This window comes from Phascolarctos cinereus, unplaced genomic scaffold, assembly GCF_003287225.1.
Source record: "Phascolarctos cinereus isolate Bilbo 61053 unplaced genomic scaffold, phaCin_HiC Scaffold_726;HRSCAF=1367, whole genome shotgun sequence".
In the NCBI taxonomy this organism is placed as follows: Eukaryota; Metazoa; Chordata; class Mammalia; order Diprotodontia; family Phascolarctidae; genus Phascolarctos; species Phascolarctos cinereus.
Window position 1 is genome coordinate 253,302,946 of NW_027556098.1, and position 14,189 is coordinate 253,317,134.

The window sequence follows — 14,189 nt, forward strand, 5'->3', positions numbered from 1 at the left end:
AAAAAAGGTAGGCAGAAAACAAAAGGACAGCTAATAAAAAGTGGCACATCCTGTTCATATATGCTATTTTAAAAGGTCTTTAATTTGCTAGAAATTAACTCAAAATCAAAGCATATAAGTTGTCAAACTTTTACTTCTTTACATTTAACCTTAGAAAACAAGCACATGTACAAAAATTATTTTTTAAATAATGGAAAAGGTAAAATCCTTAATTTTCACTTTAACGATAACTCAAAAACATAAACATTAAAAGAAAATTCCCCTTGCTCTAATTCTTGGTATATGTCACTAAATTATTTTACTTCCTACTGAATTAATAAAAGGTTAAATTCAATTGTACATTTTTCATACTATTGCAAAATACATCAGACAAAAAAACATTGTTTTAGTTTATATGAAGGTGACTCAAAAAGCCCAACTTTTTAAGACATATAATGAACATGTCAGGTTTCAATACATTTTGATGGAGAGAGGAGAGGTTTTTAATGAAAAGATCAATGAACAAGCTGTGAATGAATTTCTGACAACTGAAAATCATCAGTTAGAAGACTGAAGAATGCCAAGAACACAGAAATAGTGCTAATCTCTAGCAAAGTGTCAGAAGTGTCAGAACTGAGTAAAGAATCATTTTTTTTTAATGTACTAAACTGCATCTTCAGCATAGCCCTGATCTTGCACCTTCAAATCACCACCGTTTCCATGCCCTGGAAGATAATATTTATAAGTGAAGATTTCAGTCGATGACAAAACTATTAATGACAGTATAACTTTTGGAAACAGGATAAAATTTGTCCTTATTTTTAGATAAGCCATTTAAATGGAAGGAAATAATGTGATAAATGGTACCTATTATTCAATTCAAGCTTTTTTTGTATTTTTGTGTGAAAGGCACTGAGGTTAATATAAAAATAACTAGCAAACTATTGCTTCCCTAAAGGAGCTTACAATGCAGTTGGGAGGGAGGGGGGAGAAGAGGTATACAAATAAATACAAAGTTGCATGTGAAATACATTAAAGATACAAAGTGCTGTAAGAGTTCATATATGTTACATTAATAATTTTGAGGGAATGTGAATTTAGTTTATTATAACATAAATGGGGAAAATTTCTAATGTGATTCTTGTAACTGCTCATGTTCATGAAAAACTCCTTTTTTTTTAAAAGGCAATGATTAGTTATTTATATTGGTGTGTCTCAGATGGTTCTAGAGTACAATCTTCGTCGATTCATGGAAAGTGTCAACATATTAAGTTTCGATTCACCTAAGACAACTATACCTTTCACTCACAATTTTAAATGTCAATTTTTAATTGATCCCACTGAAATATCTTCCTAATATTGAGCAGAGAACTTAGGTAGATATCAAAGCACTGATAATTCTTCTAACTAAAAGATACTCTTTTAAAAACATCATCTTCAACATTTTCACCTAAATATTCAAAAGGAACTAATTCCATAAACAACAAACACCTGTTTCTTGATAGCAACTAACAGATTTGCTTCTATGGCTAGGAATGGTGAAAACTATTTTTCAGTCCCCAACCTCCAAACCTTACTTCTCTCCTATCCAAAGAATACCAATAAAAGAAAGCTTAAATTCTAAGCCCAGGACTACTGTATGTCCCTTATAACTAAAAAATGATAAATGTCAATATTCATTTTAAATGAGCCAGTGCTAACTGCTATTCTTAGACATATTATACATGCCTAAAAATATTCTTTTAAAATTTCTTAAGAAGAAATTACTTATGTGGTAATGTGAAAGTTACTCATGTCTTCGGTATCAGATAGGGAGGGAGGGAGGGAAGGAAGGAAGGAGGGAGGGAAGGAAGGAAGGAGGGAGGGAAGGAAGGAAGGAAAGAAGGGAGGGAGGGAGAGAAGGAACTAATTGATTTTTACAGTAATCTTATCAACCTCTTGAGAAATTTGGAAATAATATCCTATTTTTCTAAATGTTTTAGCAATTTTTCCTCTTAATAAAACCTTAAAATATTTCACATTAAAACTGAGTGAAAATTACATGTCTCAAACCCAGTATAAAATAAGAAATATTTTATTAAAATAACTATAATTAAAAAGTAATTAATGCTAAAATAACATTGTGATAGTATTAAACACTTTGACATAATATAACCTGAAATTTCAAAACATAGGATAGCATAGCATTTCTAAGACACAAGTAGATTTAGAAAAATTTAGATTTTTACTTTTGTGCTTTAAGTGGTATCTCATTCATTAAAATGACATGAATGTTTGGACTGCATAATTTAATTTTGGTGCATATGTTTTACCTGCAGTTCCAATTCTGAAGCACAAAATTCATACTATCAAAAACATACCATTTCCCTTCTAAAATGTTGGTTCTGATAGAGAAATATAAATAGTGCTTAGAAATCTCATATTTTCATCTAACACAGTCTCTCAGCTTACCTGGCGCTAGTCCAGCAGCAGCAGGACTTCCCACAGGTGGGTGAGAAAACAAGGCTTGAGAGAAGGCAGACATGTTTGACTGGGACAGGTTACTCAGCCTGGAGGTTGATCCTCCTTTAGGAATAAACTCACTTGCAGTAGGATTTGGTGTCTATTTAAAAATCAAATATAAAGAGTTAACATTTCATGCTTATTAACAACAAACATCTGTAACAAACAGGCATTATTCCATAGTTTTAGAAATGTTTTACTTTTTACTTATCATTACTAAAGAAGTTTTAACAACCTGTTTTATGAACTATTAAACAATGATTTGCAAAGCTTTCATCATTAAGAGAAAGTTCAGTCATCTTATCTGAGGATTTTAATAACTTTAATTGCAAAATTTAAGGCTCAAGGACAAATACACATATTTTTTCCTTTACAGTGAAATAAGCATGATTACCAAATTCTACTTATTTCAAAGAAAAGGTTGAAACTGCCTCGAAATTGAACAAGTTTCAAGCTTATGCCATTAAAAACTACTTTCTACTATATACTAGTAGAGGATAACTTCCTCTCTTCTTCATAGTAAAACTTTTCCAAAAGATTACGGTGACATATTATGCATACAATGAAGATCAAAGAATATTTTAAAAACAAGCACATGGAATGAGTGATGACCCCAGATAAAGGAAAAGCAAACTGAAAAGTCCTTTACCAAAAATGCGAATTATAATATTTAGTATTCCGTTAATACAAGGTTCAAAAAATATAAAGTGCTGTAACTATTTATAGAATTAAAATATAATACCAGCTGGCCTTAAGTAAAAATAAAATTACATATGTAGAGGTAAGAAAAATTTTTAAAGACGCTAAATAGTCAAGCTATATGAATCTTTTGCTCACATTGAGACAAATGTATATCCTTTTACCTTTTTCTATTTTAAGACATACATTTTAAATTCTAACTACCTATTAGGCATGAAATGTTTGTTCAATCTGCACAGTCTATCAGAGGATCATGGACTAAAAAAATCTTTCAATTGATAAGAAGTACCATTAATAATACTTGTTTAACACATATTTAAAAATTTAAATTTATTCAAAATTGAATGCCATAAAATCCACAATAACATAATGATTCATTTTTACTGATACTCAATAAAAATTAACCTTAACAAAGGTATAATGTGACCAGAAAAATGTGGCATATAATTTGTGAGGGAGATTAACTAGGTAAAGTAGATCATGAGAATAACCATTAAGTGATGAATGAAATTATTTTAAAACTTAAGGAATTTTTAAAAACCAGAATATAAAAAATATTTATTGCAAGGAAGGTAAGACAGTATATCTAAAGAATTAATAAGAAATACACCAACAAAAACTTGTCATATTAAATACAAAGAAAGCACATGGTAAATTAAAAGGACAGAACTATGAGACAAACTCTCCTAATGTTAAATTATATGTTGTTTAGATTTAAAAAAGAGATACATGGAAAAAAGTCCAACAACTGGACATAGTTTGATAATCCATGTTGAAGTTGATTATATATCTTGAGTTAAAGTCATGTAAAACTGGAGGGAGGAGGGACAATTCCCACCCCATTAGGCACATAGGAATTTCAGACAGTACTAGGTCAAGAGAAATTACTCAGTAAAGACAGTAATGTGTAGGATAGCATTTTCTTTATTAAGATCTCTTACTACAAGACAATATATACCATAAGTCTCTAGAGTACAGTATAAGCCAGAGTACTTGATGATGTAGAATTACTTAGCAATCAGGAAAATAAACTACAAACAAGACCTACAAGAACTTCATAGTGAAATTGGGATACACAAGACAATGCAAGGAGTTATGACATTCTAACCAGAGGAAAGCACTCCAAACAACAAGAAATCAAATCTTACATCAATGGTATATAGATCAAACATTTGCGGAAGGGAGGATACTAGAAAAGAAGAAAGATTATGGACAACTTAACCCTGAGAGCAGCAAGAATAAATTCACGTTGACAGAATCACTCCAAGATTTACTTTCTTTGCACTTTTTCTACAACAGGCCTATGGAGATAGCAGCACAAGTAATATTAGTCCCACTTCATAGATGAGGAGAAACTAAGGCTTACAAAAAGCCAAGTGATTTCCATTTGGTCACAGAACTAATATCTAACTTCATATTCGGGACTCAATGCTTCCACTATACTACACTGCTTCTTAGTTCTACAGGTTGACAGAATTTATTCATGGCTTCCTATACATGTAATCTCTTTCCTGTGAAACAGATACTGTCATGTGTGGTTTTTTTATTTTTATACTGCAATTGTATTGAACAAAAAACATAATCTTTGTCTTTGCAAAAGTAAGAATAATCTGGCTTGGTGTATTCCTTGAGACTACACTAGGAAAAGGAAGTGTGAAATCCATTCCAACCAAATTCAAATTGGAAAAAAATTCATTGCTAACAACTCTGCAGGACTTCCAAAGCTGTTTAATACTATATTCACTAACAGCCCACAATGTACATTCAAAGATTTATTAAATAGCTTGTAAAAGTTAATGAGCAACAGTTTGTTTCTGTGCTCAAGAAGGTTACACTCTACCAGATACATTTAGACAAAAAAGTAAATTTATTAATATGAAGAAGAAAAGGCGATTTTAACAATGAGAATGAAGAAAAGCCTCTGTTGGAAGATGCCCCTTGAGAAAAGCCTTAAAGAAAGCTAAGGATTCCAAGAGGCAAAAGAGAAAAAGGAATACATTCTAGGCATAAGGAACTATGCCAAGGCATGGAGGTCGGTGAGTGCATATCCAAAATCAGTAAACAGCAAATAGGGCAGTTTGACTAGGATGCAGAAAACATTGAAGGGAGTAACATACAACATACCTGGAACAGTGGACTGCAGTAAGATTGTGAAGGGCTTTAAACACCAAAATGAGTAATTTTCTTTGTTTGAATGCTAAAATTAATAGGGAACCATAGAAAATTCTTGAGTGAGGGAGTGATACAGTCAGTGATACAGACTGTTCTGGCAGCTATAGGGAAAAAGCATTGGAAAGCAAGTGAACCAATTACATGGCAAAAGTCCACATGACAAAATTTAAGAACTTGAATTACAGTGGTGGTTATGAGAGTAGCAAGTAGAATACAAGCTACATTAGATTAAGGGTTGTTTTATGTTTCATTTTTATATACACAGCATCTAGGACAGAACTTTGTACAAAACAGACACTTAAAATGCTCATTGTATTAGATTAGACTGAGATACGGTGATGGACGTGGGAGGCGTTGTGTAGCCTAGAAGTGACAAGAATGAAAAGACTGGAATTAGGGAGAGGGAGTCATGGGGTAAAGTGAAGAGTCAAGTACAACTCCTGACTTGAAAGACAGCTGTACTCTCAACAGAAATAGGAAAGTTTAGAAGAGTAAAGTTTTTCTTTTTTGGAGTGGAAAGAGGAATAGAAGAATCAATTTCATTTTGGACACACTGAGTTGGAGATGACTGCAGGGCAGACAGCTGATGCTGCTAATGTCTTCCCCTCTGAAATTACCTTCAACTTCTTCTGTAAATATCTTGTATGTACTTATTTATATATCATCTCCCTCATTAGAATGTGATTTCTATGAAGACAACGATATATATTTTTTTACTTTACTTGTATCCCCATTGCCTAGCACACAGTATGGTCAGTCATTAGCGGTACCAGGCCCTATCTCTTGGCAAGCAGAGACTGTCTTTCACCCTTCTTTGTTTCCCGGGTGCTTAGAGCAGGGCCTGGGAAAGAGTAGGTGCTTAGTAAATATCTAAGTAACAAAAATTTGTTGACTAAATGTCATAAAAGAGATTAAAGTTAGATACACAAAGTTAGCAGTCACCTGTACAGAAACTGCACTGTAGGAATTGATGAGATCACCAAATGAAAGCGCAGAGGGCCAAGCACAAAGTTTTGTGAGAAGAGAATCTGACGGCCTTAGATAAAGAACAAGAAGGACCTTCAACCCAGCCATGAGAAATAACTTCTCTGAATACCTGAAAAGGGGGTGGAGTGGAGGTGGAGGAGAATGATGGCAACTTTATGGAACATCAGTTTCCAGGTTGACTGAAACAAAGTACGTGAAAGAAAGTAATACAAATTAAGTCTGAAAAGACAAGAGCGCAATAAGTTTAAGCAGAGCCTAAAATGCCAGGATTACATGTACGTATTTGATCAATAAGGAGGTTCTAAAAGTCTTGATCAAGGGAGTTTCACAGCTGGACATATAACATGAAAGATTATTTTGATAAAAGGAGAGAGCCTGGAAGCAGAAAGACATATTAAGAGGCTAACAGTCCAGTAAAGGATGATGAGGGCCCAAACTACAGTAGTGGCTATACAATTAGAGAGAAGGAAATAGAAGAAAGATCTTAGGAAGACAAAAAGGGAATTAAAAAGGATTGGCAAGTGACTGGCTATGAGGGTGAGAGGAAAATGTCATGGATATCTCAAAGGTTATGAATGGAAAGTAAAGTGATAGCGCTTTTAACAAACACAGTGAAGTTCTCAGGTGGTGAGGGTGATAGTATGTGAAAAGAAATGATCAAATATAGGACCTCAGTTTATGAAACATTAGATGCAGTAACACAAATCTGGAAGTAACTATTGATCTTTGAGAGAAGGTTCACAAGAGTGGTGGGGATGGAAGTCAAGACTACAGGTGTGTGACACAGCATCAGTTAGTTGTACATGACTTCTCAACAGGCTTAATATATAAGAAATTTGGGAAGAGATTAGGTCATAAGAAAGCTTTCCCTTCACTTTTTCTAAACACATGGGAAATAGTAGAATAATAACTGAAAATGCATTAAAGGAGATCACTGGAGAGATGTTCTGGAAGATGATGGAGTAGGAACAAGATTATAGACTAAAGGGTTATCCTTAGAAGGAATAGAGTCACCTCCTTTTCTGAGAAAGGTAAAAAGCAAGATGAATTTCTTATTAAACATTTCATTTTATAGAGTAGTACTACAAAGAACTTGAATCACTATTATTCCTAAACAGTTAGGTCCTTATCATCTCTCCCCTAGATTAAAGCACCAGCCTCCTAATTTGTTCTCCTTGCTAAGTCCCCCACAATTCCAGTCCATCCTACACAATGCTGCAAAGTGATCTGAATGTCACTCTCTTATTCAATTTCAGTTCCCTGTTGTCTCTAGGATCAAATTTGAACTGTTTAGCTTTTAAAGCTCTTCAAAACCTTTTCCCAATATGTTTTCCAAATCTCACTAAATATTTCTCCCTCTGCTACCACCCACGATTGAGCCAGACTGGCTTTCTCTTTGTTCATCATGCAAAATACTTCATCTATCCCTGTGCCTTTCACTAGCTATCAGGGAGTTATTTTCTTGAGTAAGGTTTTGTATCTCTTGTTCCAAGCTGTTAATTCTCTCTTCATGTTTCTTCTACAACTCTCACTTCTTTTAAAAAATCATGTTTGCATAGTTTTTAAAACCTTGCTTTATTTATCTCTTCAAGGAATTCTTTTTTTTAATTTTTTTTTGTTTTTGTTGTTTTAGGCAACGGGGTTAAGTGACTTGCCCAGGGTCACACAGCTAGTAAGTGTTATGTGTCTGAGGCTGGATTTGAACTCAGGTTGTCCTGAATCCAGGGCCAGTGCTCTATCCACTGTGCCACCTGGCTGCCCCTCTTCAAGGAATTCTGATTGGACTCGTGTCTAAGAAGCATTTTTTCTTTCTGGTTTTGCTTGGAAATGTTTTCAAGCCATTCTCTTCTCCTGGGTTAGTGTCCTGAGCTGCCCTGTTGTCATGATAGCTCTTTATGATGTGATTCTTTTCTTGTCTGCTCATTCTTACGTGATACTTCTTAACTTTAGACTTGATGTTAGGATTGGGCTCTGCACACTTTTGGAAGGAATATAGAGGTTAGCCATATGTCATCTTCTGTCCTGGTGCTTTCACAGCTCAGACTGGGAACCTGCAAGCTTTCAGTACTCCAAAGTGATCTGATACAGGGAAAAGTCTGATCACTGCTGTTGTGGTCTGAGCTCTGCAAGTGCCTGACTCAGGTTTGGGTCTGTCAGCTTGTCCCTAGTTGAAAGTTTCAGTAGACTACTGGACACAGTCACCGAGAAGATCTATGAGTTCAAAGTGAGTGAACTCCCCTTTGATCTGTAATTCCTGCCCTGGCTGTTCCACTGAAGACTTCAGCCTGGGCTGGAGGCTAGAACTGAGTCACTACCCTGTTCCTGGGATCAGAGGCACACAATCACTGTGTGCTACTGAACTTACTCCTTGCTCAGTACACAGCTAGGGCAGAGGACTGCTAGTAACAACTGCTCTTCTCCACCACCTCTAAGGGCAATCACCTCCTCCTTAGCCCACCCTGGATCTGTGATCTGGAAATAGTGGGCAACTCAGCAACCCGATGGCATCCGTTCTTGCATCTCATACTAGTTTAGAGATCCCCTGGGTTCTCTTCCTGTCTTAATGACCAGTTTGGTCTATGAGCCATAGAATGCTCTGTATAGAGTTTGTTCTAGCCAGACCCAAAAGCCCAGTGTTTGCAGACCTCTCTATCTGTATCTCTAAGATGTGCTGGGCAAAAAAAAAAAAAAGACTGTGACCTTTTCTTGGCTTTGCTGATCAGAATTTGGTCTACTGTATTTTCCAAATCTTTATGGAGGGAATGTGCTGGGGACTGTAATTCTTTCTGCTACTCTTGTTATCTTGAGTATGCCTTAGTTTCCATCTCTGGATTTTCATGACACTATTTTCTCCTACTTCTCTTCTTCTCAGTCTCCTGAGATCTTGTAATTTCTATCTCCACAACATCTCTTGCACACATCCCTTCCTCTCCCCACACAGAGCCACCACTCTAGTTCAGGCCCTCATTTTCTCTCATTTGTACTACTGTGATAGGATCTTATTTGGGTTCCCTCCTTCAAGTCTCTCTGTATTCCAATCCATTCTCCAAATAGCTGCCAAAGTGGTTTTCCTAAGGTGCAAGTCTGATCATACAATCCCACCCCTACTCAAACTCTAGTGGCTCTCTATTGCCTCTAGGGATCCAACCATACTGGCCTAGCCTATGTGCTGTTCCACACCCACAACACTTCAATCTCTGTCTTTGCACTATCTGTCTTCTGTATCTAGAATTCATTCCCTTCTTAGCTACTCTTTTTAGAATCTCTGGCTTCCCAGAAAACTGGGAAAGAATTTTTACAACCAATGTCTGATAAAGGCCTCATTTCTAAAATATATAGAGAACTGGGTCCAATTCATAAGAATACAAGTCATTCCCCAATTGATAAATGGTCAAAGGATATGAACAGGCAATTTAAAGCTATCTATAGTCATATGAAAAAATGCTCTAAATCACTATGGATTAGAGAAATGCAAATCAAAACAACTCTGAGGTAACACCTAACACTTTGGCTAATATTACAAAACAGGAAAATGATAAACATTGGAGAAGATGTAGGAAAATTGGAACATTAATACATTGTTGGTGGAATTGTGAATTGATCCAACCATTCTGAAGAGCAATTTGGAATCATACCCAAAGGGCTATAAAAATGTGCATGCCCTTTGACCCAGCAACAGCACCTCTAGGGCTGTATCCCAAAGAGATCATACAAATGGGAAAAGGACCCACATGTACAAAAATATTCATAGCAGCTCTTTTTTGTGGTGGCAAAGAACTGGAAATTGAGGGGATGCCCATCAATTCAATGGCTGAACAAGTTGTGGTATATGAATGTAATGGAATACTACTGTGCTGTAAGAAATGATGAACAAGCAGCAGCTAGGTAGCACAGTGGATAGAGCACCAGCTCTGGAGTCAGAACCTGAGTTCAAATCCAGCCTCAGTCCAGACACTTGACACTTACTAGCTGCGTGACCCTTGGAAAGTCATTTAACCCCAATTGCCTAAAACAAACACACACACACACACACACACACACACACACACACACACACACACACAAAATAGAAATGATGAGCAGGCAGACTTCAGAAAAACCGGGAAAGGCTGGTATGGACTGATGCTGAGTGAAGTGAGCAGAACCAGAAGAATGTTGTATACAATAACAGCCACGTTGTACGATGACTAACTTTGATAGACTTAGCCCTTCTCAGCAATGCAAGGATCTAAGACATGTCCAAAAGTCTCATGATGGAAAGTGCTATCCACATCCAGAGAAAGAACTATGGAGTTTGAATGCAGATCGAAGCATACTATTTGCTCTTTTTTTTTCTTCTGCTTTGTTTTGTTTCTTCTTTCTTGTGGTTCCTCCTATTGGTTCTAATTCTTCTTCACAACAGGAGTAATGTGAAAATATGTTTAATAGGAATGTATATGTGGAACCTATATCAGATTGCATGCCTTCTTGGGGAAGAAGGCAGGGAGGTAGGTGGAGAAAATTTAAAACTCAAAAAGCTTATGGAGGTGAATGCTAAAACTAAAACAAAGAATATAAATAAATAAACAAACAAACAAATAAATAAATAAATAAAGGGTCTCTGGTTTCCTTCAATATTCAGCTCAAATGCTATTTTCTACATGAAGACTGGTACCACTCGAAAAAGCCTACTTTGCTATTTTTTTGGTATAGATTCTGTATGTTTTTATGTATACATCTCTCACATTAGGGCAGAGATCATTTCTTTTTTCACAAAGTGAAAGATACAAGATTGTTTTCATGGCTGGAATTTGGCACAGTACCTGATATAGTGTAGTAAGCACTTAATAAATGCTTGTTAACTGGCAGAAACTAACAGAAAGTAATTGTTGCACAATATTTTTCTTTTTTAAAAAATCTTTTGTGCCTAAATCAAAAAAGCACTGTAACTATGGCTAAGACACACACATGCCCCTAGCAACATTGCCACAGGTACAACTACAAAAGGATTGTATTAACCTTTTATTAAGGTTATTAACCTTAATAAATTTAACCAATTTATTATTAACCAATTATTAACCAATCTGTATTGGTTAATACAGATTAACCAATTAATCAATCTGTACTAATCAATCTGAAAAAAGATGACTGTTTAAGTTATCAATAAATATGGCTCAAAATTCTGATGGAATGGATAGTTTAAAATGACAAAGGAATAGTAAATTGCTGAAAATATAACTTCATACAAAGTGACAAGCAGATTAAAAGAAAAACCTGAAAATGCTAAATTGATGAACCTAAAGCATACTTAAACTCTAACAGACTCTCTTTATCAAGTGAACTTTCAGGGACAAGTTTTCTTAAGAATCTTATGGGATAAAGTCATACAAATGGTTAATGTCTTGCATTCCGGGGGGGGGGGGGAGAGAACAATTCCATGGAGAGCAGAGGGGCAAGACAATTACAGCTCCAGTCCCCAAGCTCGCCCCAGGGCGGTAGCTGCCTCCTGAGCTTCTGGCCCACAGACTGAGGGGGAATTGAGTGGCTGATCAGAGGAGGATTGCAAGGACCTCTGCTGGTGCAGGATTCTCTTCTTTTGTCCATGCTTGGATCTGGGTCACAGTTGTGGGTGGCGGTCCTAGGGCGAGGAGGAGCGTGGAGTGGTAGAGCTTATAGTGGCTGTGGAGAGGAAATCTTCCTCACAGTTCCAAGATAGAAAAGAATGCGTGTGGTCACTCACAGACCAGAGTACAGGCCAGGAAAGGAGTAAACACCTCGCCCTTCACCATAGCACCTTGGGAGAACTGAAAATTTACAGGTCCCTAGAAATAGCTCTGAAAACAGCTGCACAAAATCCCTGTAGCTTGGAACAGTACATTCTCCACACTGGAAACAGACCCCTACCTTAACAAAGAGTTTATAACTCAAGAAATTGGCTGGGATCATAAGCAAGCAGTGCAAAAAGAGTCAAGACTATATTATCTTACTTTGGTGACAAAGAAGATCAAAACATACAACCAGAAGAAGACAACAAAGCCAAAGCTCCTACATCCAAACCCTCCAAGAAAAATATGAATGGTCCCAAGCCTTGGAAGAGCTCAAAAAGGATTTTGAGAAGCAAGTAAGAGAAGTAGAGGAAAAATTGAGAGTGATGCTAAAGGAGACCAAAAAGAAAATACTGAAGAAAATAACACCTTACAAAAATAGCCTAACCCAAATGGCAAAAGAGGTCCAAAATGCCAATGAGGAGAAGAATGCCCTAAAAAGCAAAACTGGCCAAATGGAAAAGGAAGTCCAAAAGCTTACTGAAGAAAACACTTCCTTAAAAATTAGAATGGAGCAACTGGAAGCTAGTGACTTTATGAGAAATCAAGGCACTGTAAAACAAACACACAAAAGAATGACAAAATAGGAAACAATGTGAAATATCTCATGGGAAAAACAACTGACCTGGAAAACAGATCCCAGAGAAAGAACTTAAAAATTATTGGACTCTCTGAAAGCCATGATCAAAAAAAGAGCCCAAATATCACCTTTCAAGAAATTATCATGGAAAACTGCCCTGATATTTTAGAACCAGAGGGCAAAATAGATATGGAAAGAATCCACCAATCACCTCCTGAAAGACATCCCCAAAGGAAAACTCCTAGGAATATTGTAGCCAAATTCCAGAATTCCCAGGTCAAGGAGAAAATATTGCAAGCAACCAGAAAGAAACAATTTAAGTATTGTGCAAACACAATCAAGTTAACACAAGATTTAGCAGATTCTACATTGAGGGACTGGAGGGCATGTAATATAATAATCTGGAGGGCAAAGGAGATAGGACCTACAACCAAGAATCACCTACCCAGCAAAACTGAGTATAATCCTTCAGGGGAAAAAATGGTCATTCAGTGAAATAGGGAACTTTCAAGCATTCTTGATGAAAAGACCACAGCTGAATAGAAAATCTGACTTTCAAATACAAGACTCAAGTGAAACATGGAAGAGGAAAAGAGGAAAGAGAAATCATAAGAGACTTATTAAGGTTGAACTGTTTACATTCCTGCATGGAAAGATATTTGTAACTCATGAGTCCTTTGTCAGTATTAGGGTAGTGGGAGGGGAAAAAAAAATTATATGTATGATAGATAGATAGATAGATAGATAGATAGATAGATAGACAGATAGATAGATAGACAGATAGATGGCAAAGGGTGAGCTGAAGATGAAGGGGTGATATCTGGAAAATAAAATTAAGGGGTGAAAGAATTATACTGGGAGACGGAGAAAGGGAGAGGTAGAATGGGGTAAATTATCTCACATGAAACAGACATGAAAGGGCTTTTACACAGGAGGGGAAATGGGGGAAGGTAAGAGGGAATGAGTGAATCTTATTCTCTTAGGATTTGGCTTAAGGAGGAAATAATATACACACTCAGTTGGGTATGGAAATATATCTTACCCTACAGGAAAATAAGGGGGGAAGGGAACAAGAGAGCAGGAGGATGATAGAGGGGGAGGGCAGATTCAGGGAGGGAATAATCAGAAGCAAACACTTCTGAGGAGGGACAGGGTCAAAAGAGAGAATAGAATAAATGGTGGGTAGGATAGGATGAAGGGAAATATACTTAGTTTTTCACAACATGACTATTATGGAAGTGATTTGCATGACTACACATCTATAACCTGTATTGAGTAGCTTGCCTTTTCAATGAGGGTGGGCGGGAGGGGGAAGGAAGGGAGAAAATTTGTAACCCAAAGTTTTAAAAACACATGTTCAAAAAATTAATTAATTAATTTTTTAAGGCCACATGGGCAAGAATGGGACGAAAATTTTTATTTCAAAGTAAAATTATCATAAATTTTTTACATCAATTGATGTGTCT

The 14,189-nt window shown here is 36.2% G+C and overlaps 1 protein-coding gene across 1 annotated transcript in view; it reads right to left on the minus strand.

Annotated features, from left to right (window-relative positions):
• The window catches only part of PAN3 (poly(A) specific ribonuclease subunit PAN3), a 146,974-nt gene that overhangs the window by 69,297 nt on the left and 63,488 nt on the right, over positions 1 to 14,189 (minus strand). The window contains 1 exon segment of the mRNA XM_020997122.2: positions 2,431 to 2,581. Within this exon segment, the coding sequence (XP_020852781.1) occupies positions 2,431 to 2,581 (151 nt within the window).